This window comes from Lycium ferocissimum, chromosome 9 (assembly GCF_029784015.1).
Source record: "Lycium ferocissimum isolate CSIRO_LF1 chromosome 9, AGI_CSIRO_Lferr_CH_V1, whole genome shotgun sequence".
Lineage (NCBI taxonomy): Eukaryota > Viridiplantae > Streptophyta > Magnoliopsida > Solanales > Solanaceae > Lycium > Lycium ferocissimum.
In genome coordinates this window covers 33,952,141-33,971,754 of record NC_081350.1, presented here as the reverse complement: position 1 = coordinate 33,971,754, position 19,614 = coordinate 33,952,141, and the positions used below count along the sequence as shown (strand labels likewise).

Here is a 19,614-nt window from a genome sequence, read left to right as displayed (position 1 = left end):
ATGTCATGATTTTACAAATCCTTCTTAATAAATAGGCGTCTCTCACTTTGAGGTCATCAAATCTCAAACAAAATATGTAGCAGGTAGGACAAATACCTGCTTGTTGAATGTATATTCCTGCCTGAGTATTGTCTCCTTGAGAGCTTCTTTTGCAGGTCCCTCATACCGCAATGATAAACTCAGGTCATAATCGCTGCTAACCAACATTATGCTCTCTCAAGAAATGAAATCTTAATCAACTGTTCAATTCAGTTATGAAAGTTAATTTACTGTCAACTGTTGCAAGGACCTTTCACATTGCAATCCAACTCCCGTAGCTCCATGCGTTCAACACTAAAAAAAAAAAAAAAAAAACACAAAAGGTAGAGATGAAGCAGAAGAAATAACCAGTGGCGACACATACTCTCACATATAAAGCATAGCAAAGAATGATCACATAATTCCATTCCATGCCAATTACACAATGTAAGAAATTATAGCAACAAAGAAGCTCAAGAAGGTCCAATGGTCGATATGACCAAGAACATACTGTTCTGTTGTACAACCTCAAGTTAGTTCTGAGAATACAAAATTCTGAGAATCCAGTTAATTCCTCCATTGTGTAACTAAAATCCTAAGAATCCAGTGTGAATAGCACTATATGATCCTAAACTAGACAGTTTTTGTAGGTTGAGTGGACAGGCCTAGTTCAAGATCAGATAAGCAACACTTGCTGAAATTGGTAAAATTTCTCTCTACATTTCCTGTGATCTGCTTCAACTTAAGACCTACTATGAATTTGCAACCCATAATGCAGTATCATGCTACAATAATTAAATGCTAATGCATTTTCCTAATTCAACTTTAAAGATGACATTTTTTTTCCAGCAGGCCAAACACTTGAGTAATCAGCTAATGAAAACAAACAGAACAACTCAGATGAACTAATGTATAGTCTATTGACCTTGTCTTGTGAGCTCTATCATTATTTTTTTCTTAACCTGTCCTTTTCTTATATATTCCTTTTCCAACTGTAACAGAATAAAAGAAAACAATGAAAATCAATTTATGAGACAGAGAAGTAGTCCCACTATGAAAAACTGAACAGATAAGATTTACACCACAAAAAAAAAAAAAAAAAAAATTAAAAAAACGACTTTTTCTTTCAGAACAAAATGTGCAACAGAACCCATGAAAATTTACTGCATTGAAGAAGCTTAATGCTTATGTGAAAGCTTTTTCTTTTTGGCTTTTAACCAACACCATTAAGAAACTGCAACAACGACAACATACCCAGTGTAATCTCACAAGTGGGGTCTGAGAAGGGTAGGATGTACGCAAACCTTACCTCTACCTTTTTTGTGGGGATAGAGAGGTTGTTTCCGATAGACCCTCGGCTCAAAAGAAACGTAGTCAATTCAGGCTTGCAAGAAAAATAAGACGGCAAAATATCAAGGTATAACCATTAAGAAACTGCATGCAAGCAAAACACATAAATAACAATAGCTACCCCTCAGTCCCAAAGAAGCAAAACAGAGAAACAGAAAATGAAATCGGAAGAGAATACCCATTGGGATGAGTAAAAAAGAATGTAAATACTTAAAAGAAAAAGAAAAAAAATCCCACAATCCTCACAACAACAGACATTGAACCCCATAGTGACAGGGATCTCTCTCTCTCTCTCTCTCACACACACACACAGATGAATAAATATATTTTTGATCTCGTCTTGTGAATATGAGCTCGATCACTATACTTAGACCTTAATTTGTCGTTTTCTACATTCTATTTTCAACTGTAAAAGAATAAAAGTAAAACAATGCAAACCAATTTATGAGACAGAGAACAATGCTGGAAAACTGAAACAGATAATATTTACACCACAACAAAGATTGTCTTTTTCTTTCAGAACATAATGTGCAACAGAATCCTTTAAATATACTACACTGGAGCTTAATGCTTATGTGAAAGCTTTTTCTTTTTTGCTTTTGACCAACACCATCAAGAAACTGCATGTAAACAAAACACATAAACAGAAAAATAAAAAATAAAAGAAAGAGAATACCCATGGTGAGGAGAAAGAGAGAAAGTAAACAACAAAAAGAAAACAAGAAATAGAAAGCCAACAATCCCTACAACAACAGACAATGAATCTTAATAACCCCACAGTGAAAATGAGATTTTACACACACTCACACAACAACAACAACAACAACAATAACACCACATACACAATAACATAAAGACTTACGAGAAGGGAGTGGAAGAAGGAAGAATCCAACACAACTCCATTGATTAAAAGCATCTTCTTTTCAACTACACTTAGTGTTAGCACATTACAAGAAGCAAAAACAGACAAGAATTTTAGGAGGGTACAAGAGCAAAACATGAAAGAACAAGACATGTTTTTGCGGATCCAAGAAGATGGAGTAGTAATAGATACAGTACACCTATAATACACTTTCCACCCACCATTAATAAACGCCAGAAAAAGACAAGGACCAAAAAAAATGAAAAAAATCAAGATTACATTACAGAGAGAGTGAAAAAAGAAAGCTAAGTTGAAACTGATGGAAAAAAATGGTATCTTTGGAGGATATAATAAAGCTAAAGGTTGTGCCTTTGCGTGGGATTTACCATAAGAATAGTGTGGGATCTCTTTTTTCATCATCAATAAATACCCCCTTTTCTCTTTCATCTTTTCTTTTCAGTTTTTTTTTTTTGGAGAGATACACACCCTCTTTCCTCTTAACCACTCTCTTCCTACAATGGGCCTTTTAAAAAAAAAAAAAAAAAAAAAAAAAAAAAAAACTCTGATGCTGCTTAACGCTATTCTCGCGTGTCTCAATTTATGTGATATAATTAAAATTTTGAAAGTACAGCTTCTTTATTTTGATAGTAAAGTCTGAGATACAATCTTAAGACTTTTGATAAATGATTTACATATTTAGAAACCACATAAAAAGTACTTATAAGTCACAATAATTGATAATTTAAAATATTTAAAGAACATACAAATAAATTGCGGTTAAAAGATTTTCTTACTTGACTTTCGCAATCTGAAATATGTCATATGAATTGGAACTGAGAGAATATAAAAATTTAAGGAAGAAAGACCTTATGCATATAAAATACTAAAAATATCACTGTTTGAATGGATATAAAACTTTGAAAAAATAAAATTAATATTGGCACACGTTTAAATGATATGTGGTGAAAATTTCACATGCATTTCATATTTCTCTCTCCTATTAGTAATGTTACTTCATCTACCTCAATTCATGTGGCATAATTGGAGTTTTGAGATTCAAACTTTTAAATTTTAACCGTGAATTGGATATAAAAGCTTTACATTTTTTTAAAATAAACTTTATATATTTGAAAACTACGTAAAAAGTATTATAAGTCACAATAATTAACAACTTAAAATATTTAAAATGCATCTAAAGAAATTTTGGCCAAAGAAAAATTTAATTAACTCTTGAAATTTCACGGAGAAAGTATCGCAAAAGACAACTCGTGTCAGCAACAGTAAAATGACGATAACAAGATAAAATAAGTTTGATTTCTAAATAGGACAATGTGATAAGTACTACGAGGATTATTTTTGGGATATATTAAAAGGGAAAAATACCACATAAAGTATGATGATGGAGTATTTAGATGTATATTAATGAACACATGGAGAGTAATTAGTCCTAGATAAGAAGATGTTAATTTTCAATACATGAATAATGAAATAGAAAGTAGTACTACATCTACAAGTTCAGCATCTGTTGGTGTTTGCAAAATGCAAAGTATGCACTTGATAGTTGATTTCTCAGTTCTGTGTGATAAGAAGGCAGACCAGACCAGCTTAGGAAGGGACCCTTCTGGTAAAAGTGCCAAAAAGTTGCCAATTGACTGACTCACTATTAAAGTACGTACCATTATTTATTCACCTTTTGGTTCCAATACTTTTTCCTACATAGGAGTACATAGTTTTTCCATATTTCTCCCTTGGAAAAGGTCGGTTTTATTACTAGTCACAAATATTACTCTGTATAATTAATTCTTTTCACATGAGATAAAATAAAATATAAACAAAAGATTAGAATTGTATGATTGTTTTCTCTTACTCAAAATATGACTGGTCTTATAAAATCATTTGTTAGGGAGTAACGGTAGATTCGTGTGTAGTTAATTAAAACTTGGATGCCAGTTGGTGCAATTATTAGTCTTCCCTCTAATATGGCAGCAACCAGCACAATGTGGGTCTCCGTTTTTTCCTCATTTGTTATTTCAACTGTATCGATTAATGCGCTTTTCGTCTCGAGATATTTGCAATTTGTCGTCACTAGTTTTCATCATGTAGAATTCTAATATAAACAGTTTTCTTCGTTCATCTCTCTTCAAAATATATACTACTAGTATTATCTGGATGTGTTGACATTTGGATAATATAAATATCTTAATAACCTTCTTTGTATCATACATGATATTTGATACCCGCTTTCAGATTTGATTAATACTATTGCAATAATCACTTGTTGTAATTTAATCAAATGCACTGTTAATATAAAAATCTTTACAGTTTCTAGGCATATAAAAGTTAAATAATAAATAAATAAAAGCAATATATGGTAAGTGGTCCTAAAGTGTAAAGTTATTCTTTAAGTGAGGACTTACTTTCAGTAACACAATACTCCTATAATAATAAATATCATTTTGTTATAAAAATGGTCCCCCAGTAGTCTGAGGCTTGCCTTTTTCTGAAGACTAAATGGCCACGTAGGAAGTGAAAAGAAATCCAAACTACATAATTTTTCTAAGAGGTTTGTTATCTGCCTAACAAATGAAGCATGATATTTTTGGTTGAAAATAAATGATCCTCATTCATTAATTTTAATCTAAAGCTTGCTGACACAATTTATAGTTTTAACTTTAATGAAACATCCATCAGTATTAACAAAGTCATATTTAACAAATTATATTAATCCAGTTACAGTTTAACGATCACTAGAGAACATTTCGTAACAAGAAGCGGAATCATTATTTGAATCAAGAATAGGAATTAGTTATTCCAGTAAACCATAATATTTTTTTGGGTCGCAGTGGATGTGATCTTTTGTTGCAAAACTTTTTCCTTTTTATCTTCTGATTTTTGTCGTATAATGATTCTTAAAGTTCTACTACTGTAGCATGGTAAAGTTTACCATGTTACAAATTAATGAACAAATGTCAAAAACGAAGATCTCTACTATACACATTAAAGGCGCAGAATAAAAACACCAGTGTGATGCTAACTTGGAAAAGAAATAATAGTATTATATTTTACCTTTTTCCACTTATGTATTTAGACTTTACTGCATAAAACGTGTCAAGTTTAGGGGTCCTGAAGCATTCTATCTTTAAAGACAAGTAGAATGAAGATCGCAAAAGTTATGTCTCGCTGACATAAATTGTGAACAAGGTAAGTCATGTAAATTAGGCAAGACTTGTGAACAATTTTAAGATAGGTAGAATGAAGATTATCGTAAATCGTAATGTTCCGCATAACTTCTGAAAAAATAACTTTAATTTTGGCATAAATTTCTTCCACGGGAATGAAAGTTAAATAGCAGCATAAGTATATGCAGGATCCTATTTGTTCAAATCACCCAATGTCTAGAAATGTTTTTGACAACAAGTAGTCTAGCCAACAGAGTGTACAAATTCTCTGGTCCAGCAAGTGAGTTTTGCCCCAAATTCACAGTGTTCCAGCCCATTTACTTGAGATCAGAATTTATATGCTTCTTAATTGATAAACTACTAACAGATATGCTTTTGGCTCATCAAATACTCACATAAGGTAAGTAAACTAATGAACATCCTTCTTGTTTAGACTTTTGTAATGCAGGTGTTGACCACAAATGTAGGAGAATGCGAGAAAGAACTGAGAAAGAAAATATATGAAGAAATAATCAAAAAGATGTTCGTTGCTGTTACAACTTGCAACAAATTATAAAACTGAAGGTGAAGTTTGTTTTTCTGGTTAGGGAAAAAGAATGAGCTCAAAGAAAAAAGTGAAGCACCAGCCGGGAATCAAATCCGGGTTTGTACCGTGGTAGGGTACTATTCTACCACTAGACCACTGGTGCTTGATTGTTCCAAGGGTTTCATGAATATATTGTTAGACTAGTCAAGGGCTCAAGGCTAGGTCTCAACCCTCGCTTGTTTGACTTTTAAGCCAATTGAAACCAAGAGGTTCTTGTCTTAATATTATAAAATAATGTCTTTATAGTGTCAAGAGTATATTAGTAGGTATGTGTATAATGAAATTTAAAACATTTTACTAGAACAACAGTTCAACTGCAAGATACTACCGCTGGAGAATTAGCTCATTATATAAAGCTGAAATTCTGTCTCTAACATTTCAATAGGCAATCTTGAGGTTTGCACCACTATCAAAACTAACTATTGTAGGAAGTTAGGATAGTGACTGGAACTAATTAATGTTGAATACTAGCAAGCCTGTGAAGAATATCTTTGCAGGTTCTCCCTTCTCGAGTTATTCTTTTGAGATCCTTTTCGAGCCACTTCTGATGCAATTCAACCTCTACCCACACAATGCCAACTACATTTCCGATGTAATTAATGCTGAATACTAGCAAGCCTAGGAAGAATCTCTTTGCAGGTTTTCTCTTCTTGGCTTATTCTCTCAAGATTCTCTTCGACCCACTTTTGGTGCAGTTCAAAATGTACCCACACAATGTCAACTACATTTCCGAGGCTACATCCATTCTCCACATAACGTAAAATGCCACATAAATGCTCTTTTTGACATACGTTCTAGCTCACACACACTACAAAAAGAGTGAGGTTACTCTTCATACCACGTAGCACTGGAGAGGATTTAGATAAGAAATGTTATAGTTCAGGCGGAGTAACAAAATCGTATAGATTAAGTATTAAACTAACAAAATGTAAATAATTTAGGAGATTTTTGAGGTATTAACTCTTCAGAAAAATAGTACTCTTAAAAATAATTACAACTGTGCGGGCCCATCCAAGTAATTTGGAGAAATTTTCTTTTCTGGTCAAAGTTGCTTTTTAGAAAATAGGATATAAGTTGAGTGACTATATTAATATAAAAATAATAAAATTTATTTTACTAGTCAATTGTACTAAATTGAGTGACCATTTGAGAAATTTACTCCACGAGTATGGTGTATGGAAGATATGTTGGTAGAAATTACTTCTGTCTTATAGCTTCTTACAAGACAATAGATATTTTCTACTTTCTAAATTTTGCTAGAGATAATAAGGATAAGTGAAGGTAGTGGTGGAGATGTTCCCTGCAACTGTAGGTCATTCATTACAACGTTTGTATAGTTGACAATCATAGATTGGAAAAAAGAACGACAATGGTGTAAATTCTTCTCTTCTCATAAAATGAAATAGTACTATAAAAATATATTATACTATTGCATTTTGCGTTATTAGGTAGTATTTTGCACCTATTTAAAAGATTTATAGGATAATTAGCATTTGCCTTAATATATCATATTTGATTGTATTACCATATATGTATCCGTGTGCTTATTACATTCCATTCTTTGTATTGTAATGTTGTTATGATTGTAATATAAATACATGATACCCACAATGTTGGATCATTCCACTAAAATATTTTCAACATGGTATCAGAGCTACAAAAAAACATTTCCTTTCATTCTTATCATGACATTTTCTTCATACATGATGATTTTAATTTTAAGTTAGTATCACCAAATACGAAAGAGGTCAAGAGAGTTAGGTGTTTGATTAAGCTTATAAGTAGATCAAACTAGCTTATAAAATCCTTTTAAACTATCTACATGTTTGGAATACACTCAAAGTGTTTATAAGTCAAAATTAGTCAAAAGCCATAAGTTGGTCACTTTTCATCTTATGATTCTTCAGCTTATTAAAACTTTTTGTTTGATAATTTTTTTTACTTATTTATCCTTAATATTATTCTAATTCTCAAATATTTTTCAGAAGAAAATTCCTAACTTCATCTCTATTTCGTGTCCATCGTTCATTTCTTCCCTTACAAAAATACTTTTAAATTATAAATTGTTGTAAAATGATCATGGGTATTTTAGTCATTTTTTCAAATAACCATTTATCAATTATTTTTTATTTTTATAAAACGCATCAACTACTTATTATTAGTTTCCATATTTTTATTTCAACACGTTACTACTTATTTGTTAAATTAATTTCAACACTTAGTATTAGCATAATTTATCTTGTATTTGAATAATAAAAAATCATTGAACTAAGAAACTAACCTCTAACAACAGTTTCCCTTGTCGCCTCTTCCCGCAGCTATTCCAGCATATAACATCCGTTCTTAATTTATTTTCTAGTCTATAAAGAAATAAACTACAAATTAAGGCTTTTCTTAGATATAAAATGAAAACTACTAGTTAAAAATAAGATTTTCATGCGCTCAAAACTAACTACGAGACACGCAGTTTATAATATTAGACACTTCTGTTCAGGTGACACATTTTTACTGAGATCAAGTGTCTAGTTGATCACCCTATAAGTTTATATAGCATCTTACAAAACGTACAAAATTTAGCATACTATCTAAATAATAATTAACCTTCTTGGTTTGAAAGAAAAATAAATTGTGAATTGGTTGTTTTCACTTCATCAATTGAGTGTATGAACTAAATAGGGACTGTGATAATGTTTTTGAGAAAGACTTGCTGGAATTGTCTTGACTTTGCAAATAACATTAATGTCCACGAATGATTGATAATTTTTTTTTGTTTCTCAATGATTCATATGTATGATAAATTAAAGGGGAAATAACGCTTCTAGTTCCTACGTTATTGCATATTCCTTATTGATCCTTGTGTTAGTCGACTAATTAAATATATTTAGCATTTAATTAATTCAATCTGTGCAATTTCCATCCACGATCTTAATAGTATCTCTTGCATAACACAAGCAGCACTCTTAGCCTGAAGCAAACAATAGTCCTATAGTTTTTGTGAAATTACACATAGTAATGTAAGTGAGAAAAAATGAGGTAAGCAACAAATGATGTAGTTAGTTTTTTGGGCATCTCCTTACGGAAGTAAAGCCTTCACAATGAGGGTGTTCCGTGATGCTTATCTTTTCATACTTGTAGTCGTAGTATTACTTTTGTAGTTTCTGTTATTATTTGATGTTTCTTATCCTTCGGTTATCGCTTGATTTTGTAACAGTTATGTTATTGTTCTTTTTTTAAGACTGATTTGTTATTATTTATTTCTTTACTTTTGTTATTTCTTTTTTCGGTTTTTTTTTTTTTTTTTTTGCTTTTCTTTAGGCCTATAGTCTATCAGAAACAATCTCTACTTGCCAAGACAAAATTAAGGTGTGAGTATACTCTAACCTCCCAAACTTCACTTTGATTAAGGTCTAAGTATAACATCTTATACCTCACTTGTGAGATTACAAGGGGTATTTTGCTGAATACGGGGTATGTTGTTGTAGTAGTAGTATTAGTAGTTATAGGGAATAAAATAACACATTTAGTTTAATTAAGGATCAATAGTGATCAAAACGGATTAACGCAATAACATAGGGCTCCTTTTTTGCAGTTTGAAAATCTAGAGCTAAATGTCGAACAGGAGCAACTTCTACAAGAACCCTTCTTATGCATACAACAAAGCTTTCAATCTTAATTCTGCTATTCAAAATCTTCAAGGTTTCATTTCTTATTTCATTATTTGCCTTTCCTATTTTTCTTCATCGTTCTTCAATTTAATTCGCTAGTTTCCCTTCTTCTTTTTTTCCAGCTTATAATGTTGTCACCGGTAACGTGTCACCTCCGGTTGAGAATAATTCCGTTGAGGAAAACACCGGCAAAAGGAAACGCTGTCTGAAACGGAAATCTAAGGTGCACCTGAACAATGACGTGGAAGATAATGATTTGCCTATGTCTCACCAGGATTATATTGAAAAAATGAGGTGATTTTTGTATACATTCGAGTAATTAAACGTTACACAACTAGGAAACTAAAAGTTTAACCTGGACAAAATTGACCTATTTTCTATTTAAACCATGATCATAACCAAGTGCATAAATAATGAGGTGATTTTAGTATAAGTTTGAGTAATTAAACGTTTCACAATTAGGAAACTAAATTTATTGTTATAACCTGTTTTTTTCTAACAAAATCGACTTATTTTCTATTTAAACCATGATCATGAGCAAGTGCATAAATATACTTGTGAAAGATGAGAGTGGATATATGAAGTTGTGTTGTTGCGAGCTGTCTGGCTGTAAATATCTTTGGATTTCTTCCATTTGAACCAAATATGGAAGATTTTAAGGGTTATCAAATGATACATAGTGTGATACAGTTAAAAATCTATTGTTTATCTTCAAATCATCGAGTAACTTTTTCTTTTTCACTTCAATATAATGAGGTGTGCCAGAAAAGAAAAATTTAGTTGTGAAATATGGAGTTGTGAGTTATTTTTCTGTATTTGAAATGCAGGAAGGAGGCTAGTTCAGCTCAGCCTTATCAGGAATTGACTGCAGAAGTGTTGGTAATGCGAACTACTTATTTGTTTTACTGTGTTCTGTACTTATGTTTAGTATCAGGTTAGCTATGGTTTAGTGATTGTTTGTGTTCCAATGCTATTCCAGGAACCTTCAAGTTCAGCATTTAATTTGGTGGAGTACGACAGTAAGTTTCGTTTGGCTTTTTTGTTCTAGGTTAATTTTCAATGAATTGAAAAGGTTTAATGTTAGTTTGAGTATGCAATTGATAATATGTGTTCATTGGAGCTCAAAGCATCGTTGGTTGTTTTAAGAGTTCCATATTTTTGAGTGTTTCTATCATCCGTGTTATATGGAATCATTGCTATTTTGGAAAAAGGTACTTTGACTTTCAAAAGGATTTTTATCTTTTTTCATTTTGAGGGTTCACTTACTGATGCTAAGAGCAAGGATTAGTGTACTCGATACTTTGGTGTGTATCATTTACATAATACCTGCTAAATTGGACCTCTTTGACTTTTCACTGCACTTCTCCTCGTTCCGTCCTTCTATTATACTGTATTGTCGCGCTACAAAATATCAGTGATCCTTAGGGACCCAAGACTGAGCTCATGGCAAAATATTCATGATTGTTTTAGGTGATACAAGAACTTCGTCAGAATGTGAAAAGGGGCATAGTCCTTATTCGAGCACTGAAATTTTACCCGTTGAAGGTTAGCAGAGCTAGAATTTTATTAATTCTACTGTGTAACTTCATATATGCTTTCTAGTTACTTATACCTTTCAGCAGAAGTATATATAGGAGTCATGTGGGGATAGAAGTACATGCACACATGTGTATGTATATATAATATATGTATATACATAATGCATACACATATCCCCCTCGACTTGGCAACAAAAATCGGTTACGGAATAGCCTTTTAGTTGGCTTTCTCGTTCTTAAAGGACTTTCTTGTAGAGTCGCTTATGGAATAGCCTTTTAGTTGCTCTTTCTCATTCTGAAAGATTTTCTGGTTAGTAGGCTTTATCACGGAGCAGCAAGATAGCTAGGATATTACATAGATGTTTCACATTCCTTCACTTAGAATCTATATGCCCTCTATTAGAGTGAGACATGCTCTCGAAACTAGATCCACTTGTTCTTGTCTCCAACAATGAACTTATTCCACACCAATCTGGTGGTTAGCTTGTTTATTGTGGCTTTCGGGAGCTTGTCATTCATTTAGCTTGTTTATTGTGGCTTTCGGGAGCTTGTCATTCATTCTGTCTTACATGATTTTCTCAATTCATTGTTTTAGGTGGTGGAAATGAAACAGATAGAGTCAAAACTCGCAGTGAGCAGCGATTTCCTCTTCCAGGAGAACCTGCTTGTGTGATATGCGGGAAGTATGGGGAGTATATATGTGATGAGGTTAGTCATTGGATCATGGGTCTGTTTCTCTTTTTGTTATCTTGTACTTTGTGTTTCTTTCTTAATGAACCCAATATCCTTGTTTGCTTTGCTTGTAGACTGAAGACGACATATGCAGTACGGATTGCAAATCTGAGCTGCTGCAAAATCTTAAACTCCAGCAGGTGTTTATTCTTTTTTTTTTTGTATATATAGACCAGCATGGATACATGCGAAAGATTCATGATTTAACTATTGCTTTTCAAAATAATATATGAAGAAAAGGAAAAAGAAAATTGATTGGTTAAGTAGTAGAGATCCAGGGTCATTTTGAGAATTCTTTTTCTCATTCTCATTCTCATTCTCTCTTATATGTTTTATATTAGTGCTTTTATCTAAGTAAATTAATTTATACAGAAGACTCAATAAACCCACTAAAGCTCCCAAGAAATGCTAAACTGTAATTTTTTTTTTTTTTAACTGTGGTGTCCGCCGGCTTGTGCGCACCTCAAACATAAACTTGACCTGTTCATCTTTTCAAACTTAAAAGAAACACTCAGTTACGCTGCACGTTTTTTGAATTATTTTCTTTGTCATGCAACTACTAGTTTACCACTTTATTATAAAAAAGAACTAACTTAACTCGAAGATACAAGCGTTGGCACCTGCTTAATTCAGTCTGAAAAATATTACATAGTCGAAAATACGTTCTTTTTTCTTGAAATATGTAATGCAATAATTCAATAATAAAGTTGGAAGAATATTTGTAAAATAGAAGATATATACGTAACCTCGAAAGGATATTCTTAATAGTTAGTTTGGTTAATTAAGTTAGTCTAAATTCTTTCTTAGGTAGATTTACAACACATTTAAGTATTGTTAACATTTAATATTAATTCAAAACATAAAAAATAAAAAAATAAAAAATAAAAATTAGAATTTCTCTAAAAGTCTGAAACCTATCCTCACTAGTAGCTATAACCTATATGGATCTTTTTCTTCCATTGTGCTCTATCTTTAGCTAAGTCTGCATTGATACCCGACATTTGTATGTCTTTTGAGACAACTTCCTTTCATGTAATTTTAGTTCTACCCGTTCTTTTTAACACCTTAACTTATTATAGTTTCATACCTACATACCGATGCATCTGTAGGTCGATAGAGAACATGTCCAAACCATCTCAAGCGACCTTCTTGCATTTTATCCTCAAAGCCTACTACTTACATCTTCTGGAGAATGTGGTCATTATTAACCTTATCTAATCCGGTATGACCGTACATTCATCTTAGCATCTGCATCTCCGCAACGCTCATCTTGTGTATATGAGCCAACAAATGTCAAAAGGAAAAAAAAAAAAAAGTGCTGACCTTTTTGTGCTAATTCCTTGCTAAGACACATTTCTATGTTTTCATAGCTTTGTTGTATTATTTTCTAAGTTGCTCGGATTCGGGTGCGGGTATCTGATACGGGTACGAATCCGAGTGTCAGATTCGGCAAAATCTAAATTTTAAGATTCGGGGTGCGGATCCGGCTGCAGGGATTCGGCTAAGAAAATTCCAAATTATAAAAGGTAGAGCTATGAATGTTGAGAGATATTCTATGAAAAACTTACATATATATTCTCTTAAACACGAAGCAGCAAAAATGAGAGAAAAGTATATAATATTGAAGGTATGTCATTTCCCTTATCTTAAATCCGTTTTATCTTTAATTTTGAGAAATCAAAATCTCTATTTTCCCCCAAATTTGTCGATGGACTCCGGTCAAAGTATCCGAACTTGGTTGACTGTATCCCGGACGTATCCCGCTTTACCCCCCCGGTCGGGACAGGATCGGCACCAAAAATAGAGAGTCCGTGCAACTTAGATTATTTTAGTTAGGTAGAAAACGTTGGAGTCTAATCAGATAGGAATTCAGCATTTTAAGGGTCCCATGTCTTGAATATTAGAGCTTCTAACTAAACCGGAGTTGTATGTCGATCAGGAATCAGGATATGTAGTAACCACCCAATCTGTGAATAATTTGAGCAATGCTTTACCTCCAAAAGGAAAAAAGTAACATTTAAGCAATACGTACTTCTATATATGTATGAGATACCTGCTTCTTCAACTCTTAACTGTTTATATGATGATGTCTTAGGGGCCCTTAAGTAGCGAAGTTCAAGCTGAGACTTTTTCTGGACAAAATTGTAAATTGGAAGTTCCTGAATCTGGAGGTGACACCTGGGATTATGACCGTCATCGGTGGTCGAAGAAGAGATCTGCTCTTTGTACTTATGAGTGGTAAGCTTGTTGACATTCAATTTGAAGATGAGTGATCTCTCAGGATTAGGTCTTCGGGCACCAAAGACTCTATCTGTTATATGTCGATGTTCAATTTCTGCTATCAAGTCTGCTTAGATTTAAATTATGACGCAATGTGCTGCATGTGGCGACAACCTTAATGATCAAAACTCAAAAGTAAATGTGCCTTATTTTTGTGCTCCTGATTGCTATGGAAAGTATTTTTTTTTCAAAGTATAATTTCACTGGTGTAGTTGGAAATGTCAGAGGCCAGGTCATCTTCCTGAAGATTGTTTGGTCACGGAAACTTTAACCCTTTCCTCTGGTCAACCAGGTGAATCCAGCGATCAGGTACTACTTTCTTTCTTAAGATTTTAGAAAGTAAGCCAGTAGCAAGTAGTAGTCATATATTTGTTATGCTAATCTCAATAATGCCTCACACAGGTGGAAGTGGCTCAAAGTAAACCCAGTATCCCCAAAGAGCTTCTGCAACTGTATAGAAGGTTCCTTAGTTCCTTGTAGTTCTGTTTTGTAATTTTACTCTTCTATATTTCATTTTAATTAATCGTGCAAGAATACAGAAGCCTCCGCCCTCCTCCACCACAGAAGGAAGGAGGCAGGAGAGAGAATATTTACCACGTGTGCTTGTTCTTTATATGTTTGGCGTATCTTCACTTTCACTTTGTGGGTCAATGAGTATTCATTCGCTATTGTTAAGAACACGGACTTTAGACCAAACTCAACCTTAAAAAGCTAGCTCATGACATGGGAATTGCCTAAGACCATGTAAGAAGAAAACAACAAATTCCCTTAGACAAATTAGCCCCCGCATGCCTAGTTCTAGACATTTAGAGTGTAAACAACATAATGGGGGCCTACCATTAGGTAAATCAAGAATAGCCATGGGTCTGACTCCTAATACTTTGTTAAGAAATAGACCCTGGGCTAAGTCGACAGGAAAAGCTAGCTTATAAGGTGAGAATTGTCTAAAACCATTTAAGGAGATAATAGCTCATTCTGTCCACCAATGTGGGACAATTTAACATCTTTGGTTTAAGATGATTAACATAGTTGACAGCCCTATGTTGGATTAATCACCATTCGATCTTTCGGAATTGTCTGTTCTCCTACTTGGTCTTTGAGTGATAAATGACAATGATGAAACAAATGTAATTTAAACTTCTGTCATGCTTTAGATTATCATTCTCCATGATTCAAGATAAATATACATAGTTCCATGCATTAACTTCTGCTCAATTTTTTCCGAAGAATTACCTTCCTGTACCTTTCTGATCCTCAACTAAATATCGGAATGCAGTCAAAGTGCCAACTACTCTATATTTCCATTTCAATACAGAAAGAGTGACATGTAAAAACATAGATAATAATGTATTCACTTTATGTTTCAAAAAATGTAATCAATTTTTTGAATTTGGCAATTTGTATTGCAAAGGAACGAGACATTATTTGAAAAGATAAATAAAGATCTAGATTGATTTCTCCTGGTACTTTAAGAAACTGCTGTAGCCCGGCTCCTCTTTGCCTGGAATCCTGCTAAACCCTTCAAATAGATGCTTTATTTAATAGTTGACTCTACTGGTTCAGATTTCTGGCACCGCACCATGGTAAGAAGGACCAACTTTTCTATTATAGTTCTCGTTGAATCTTGTGTATACTTAAACTAAGAAGTTTACTTCTGATGATGAAGATTAATTGATAGCTAGTAGTGGTAGTACTTGCTAAAGCTGAAGACTTTGTTCTCTCTTGCCACGTGAAAGCTAAAATCTACTATATAAGCCCAGTTGACTAGTTAAGTAGTCATATATATATGTGTGTGTGTGTGTGTGTATTTAGGATTAGATTCAAATCCATCAGTATAATTGGTTTTGGGTCTCTCCTGATCTGCAGATGCCATCAAATTGGTAAAAGCTCATCGGATGCTAATTGTAGCACCTGCCGAAGGACAACTACTTTAGCCATGTGTCTTGATTGTAGTAATACCTTTTGTGACAGGTAATTTAGCAGCCTTAACCAGTGGAGCTTATGATTTATCAAATTTGTAGTGAAGGGGAATTGATTAATCTTTATCTGTGGTGATCTCAGTGCAGGTCACCTGAGAGAACACATTTCTGGACACCCCTCTCACAGACAATATTACTCCTATAAGCTCAAGCGTTTGGTAAAGCTTTACCTGTCTTGGTTCCTATAATTTCAATTTGTCTAAAGTTCTGTTTCATACATGTGTAAATTGTGTTCTGTTTCATACATGTGTAAAATGTGATTGTTATGGAGAGTGTAAGGCTTCTAATTCTCGTTATAGTACTATATTTTGCTATTTTATCATTATTAGGACATTTATCAATATGAGTGAAGATCAAGTGTGCTAAAACATAATAGCAGAATATTCAATAAAATACAAGCTTTATTTTGTTTATGCTTACTTTTGGAGCATCAATATGGAAACAGTTTAGTTAATGTGGTATCCATTGGAGTCCAAAGTCATATAAGCTTGTTAACTTCCATGGTGCCATCCATTTCAGTTGTCTATTACTTTAGGATGGAAGCTTATATACGATGCCAATAGAGGCTAATTTGAGTGGAGCTCCCTGTTTCATTGTTTGTCAGCAATCTGAATCACTGCTTCTGATTTTATCTCCTCCGAAGTGAGAATTGCAAAGTATAGCCAGTCCCAAGACCTAAAGGAGAATAGGAGATAGCAATAGGTTGACGGCCAATGTAAAAGTAATCTAGTCATGTGAGGGATGCTACATGCTAACGATACCCCAATCCCATCAGAACTCCAAAGCTAAGCGTTCTAGGGCGAGAGTAGTATTAAGATAGGTGATCCCCTAGGAAGTCCTTGTTTGCGTTCCTTGCCGACCCAACTAGTTCGGGATTGAGGCATAGCTGATTGATTTGTATCTGATACCTGATTTTAATTTTATCACCATTTTAGTTGCTCTTGATATTTTTATTTATAGCTTGAGTTTATCATATTTACCTGTATGTTTGACATGCTTAATGATTCTGATCTTTATTTAAACATAGGTAAAATGCTGCAAATCTACGTGCAGCGTGAGAGACATCAAGAATCTTTTAGCCTGTCACTATTGTTTTGATAAGGCTTTCGACAAGTTCTATGATATGTATTCTGCAACTTGGTATGTGATGGTTTTACATCTAAGGATCCTGATATATATTGTGAAAGCATACTTGACTGGTCAACTTAATCAGCTGTAAACTCCCGACCCAGTCCCTTCATCATGTTGCTGTGCTGGACAGTGACTCCTACACGTTAAAACATCAGTTCATATTATTGTCATTTGAAATTCTCAAATTCAAGAATTTAGGTCCTTGGGACAGAGTGGCAGTTACTATCGGTGGCCCTCCATGCAGAAAAACCCATCTCAACTGAGAAAGACAACTTAAACTCAGCATAAAAACTAAGACAACTTATGCTAATGTCTTGATGATATGATTGATATTCCATCACAATTTGCTCTATTTCAAAAGATATTCCGTCATATAGCATGTTACAACTAAAATTCGCTTGAATCCAATTTTTAAGCTATTCATCCCTCTGAAACTTGTTCAGGGCCTGTGTAAGCATTTTATTCCTCGTAAATAACCAAAAAATTATGTTGCTATATTCAGGAAAGCAGCTGGACTTTCAATTATCTGCAATTCTATTTGCTGTGAGGATCACTTTGAATGGTAACTGTGATGTGATAACTTTACGTAATAATTTCTTTATGTTTTGCAATACCCCATCTCCGCACTCTACTAAGAGTTACCTCCACAGGCACAGGATAAATTGCTTGAATGCGGGTGTAGAAGACAGTTCCTTCATCGTACAGAAACATTCTGCTAGTAAAAACTATGCATTGAGCGACTTCATCTTCTGAAGAATCGATACTTCATGCGAGATGATATTTCCTTCCGGGAGCAGCAAAGTACAATGCATCAGAAATCACGAGCAGTATGAGAATACGTGTAATTCAGTTCTTTGAAAAGTTGGTCTGAACCTGCTATGCTACTTGTCATCGTCATCATAGTTTGATGCTTGGTGATGCTTGTTGAGTCGCTATCCAGTAAATGAGATAAACTTTCCACCATCATACCAAATTCAGACGCAAGAAAATATTCTCTGAGCACAGCTGAAAAGAAAAGAATTTGCTAATGTCAATTGCGAGGCAGTGATTTCTGAAGTTTATCGTGTGCTGAGTGCCAGTGTATTTGATTTGTGTATTCATGTAAATTTGGAGATGGAAGAGGATATGAGATCCTTATGATGACATCTTGTTCACTTCCATGCTTCATATGTTGTAAATTCACCATAACTAGGGGCGGAGCTACAACATTTGGGTTCGGCAATAAACTCAGAATCCTAGCTCTGCCTCCCTTTCTCCACCTGGATAATTTTGGACTGGTGTCAAGTTATGCAAGTTCAATGGCTTAATGAGGAATGCAGGTGAACCGTGATCTTACATATGCCTGTCTTAGTATCTTCTTTACGATTCGGTCAAAGGAATAATTGAGGCAATCGTTAAACTGCATAACTTCTTAGAAACTGGAATAAAGCAACTAAATATAGCCTTCCAATTTATTAATCTCAAAAGCATAAACAAGTTTAGTAACAAGCTGATCGTTTTTCAGGAGACCGTCCTAATTGACTCGCTTCCCCGAACTATTACTCTTGTAGTGTAAAATTTAGTTTGGAAATATATTAATTCCTGAAATAAAATTGAAAATTAGTTTTTATTTTTGAAAAAAATTCGTGGAAGGAAACGAATAAAAAGATTAGCTAGGAGTTGTGATTTTGAAAGTTGAAGGTGCCATTACCCTACAAAAATATATCAAGGCCAAATGTATAAATAAATATCCGAAATCCTTATATCTATGTTTTCCCCTTTTTTTGTTATGGATAAAGTGACATAGTTTTCGACTTTCCGATGTTCATATTAAATCATTTTCTTCAACCATATAAACTATATCTAAATGTTTCTTTATTTAGTTTAACCACGACATCATATATAGAGTTACATATAACTGTAATTCAAGGATGGAGTTGAATTCGGAAAAAAAGAAGAAGAATAGAGTAGAATAATGAAGATATTTGCACGGTTTCCCTTCAAATGGGCCGATCTTTAATTTTTGCCCTTAAAAACGAACCTATGTCTAGCAGGATATAAATTATTTAAGGGTGGGACATAACTTTTGATATATTATACGGAAAAGGGTCAAATATACCCCTGTACTATCAGAAAAAGGTTAAATATACCCCTCGTTATACTTTGGGTCCAAATATACCCTTCCCATTATACTTTGGGTCTAAATATATCTCTCTTCCGTTAAAATTGTCCACGATGGACATGAGACCAGCACAAAATAGGGTCATAAGTGCAAATGATCCTAAAATAATAATTTCACTGTAAAATAGTCAAAA

The 19,614-nt window shown here is 33.6% G+C and overlaps 1 protein-coding gene across 8 annotated transcripts; it reads left to right on the top strand.

The window, feature by feature from the left end:
- Positions 1 to 9,531: 9,531 nt before the first annotated feature.
- On the top strand, positions 9,532 to 18,657 carry LOC132030378 (uncharacterized). Of its 8 annotated transcripts, XM_059419993.1 has the most exons (15): positions 9,532 to 9,691; positions 9,783 to 9,954; positions 10,488 to 10,539; positions 10,640 to 10,679; positions 11,131 to 11,205; positions 11,794 to 11,906; positions 12,005 to 12,070; positions 14,026 to 14,168; positions 14,423 to 14,519; positions 14,613 to 14,671; positions 16,077 to 16,181; positions 16,272 to 16,347; positions 17,217 to 17,329; positions 17,823 to 17,882; positions 17,971 to 18,657. In XM_059419993.1, the coding sequence occupies exons 1-15, from the start codon at positions 9,604 to 9,606 to the stop codon at positions 18,071 to 18,073; spliced, it is 1,362 nt and encodes a 453-aa protein (XP_059275976.1). In that variant the 5' UTR covers positions 9,532 to 9,603; the 3' UTR covers positions 18,074 to 18,657. The 8 variants fall into 8 exon arrangements, 6 of the variants coding, with proteins under 6 accessions (XP_059275976.1, XP_059275977.1, XP_059275979.1 ...); XR_009408035.1 differs by lacking the exon at positions 17,217 to 17,329 and having other exon boundaries at positions 16,277 to 16,347; positions 17,971 to 18,049; XR_009408034.1 differs by lacking the exon at positions 17,971 to 18,657 and having other exon boundaries at positions 16,277 to 16,347; positions 17,823 to 17,849.
- The last annotated feature ends 957 nt before the right edge of the window (positions 18,658 to 19,614 follow it).

Coding starts and splice junctions, on each gene's coding strand:
- LOC132030378 (XM_059419993.1), top strand. CDS start 9,604: ATGTCGAACAGGAGCAACTTCTACAAGAACCCTTCTTATGCATACAAC. Junction 9,955..10,487: donor GATTATATTGAAAAAATGAG/GTGATTTTTGTA, acceptor TTTGAAATGCAG/GAAGGAGGCTAGTTCAGCTC. Junction 14,520..14,612: donor CAGGTGAATCCAGCGATCAG/GTACTACTTTCT, acceptor TGCCTCACACAG/GTGGAAGTGGCTCAAAGTAA.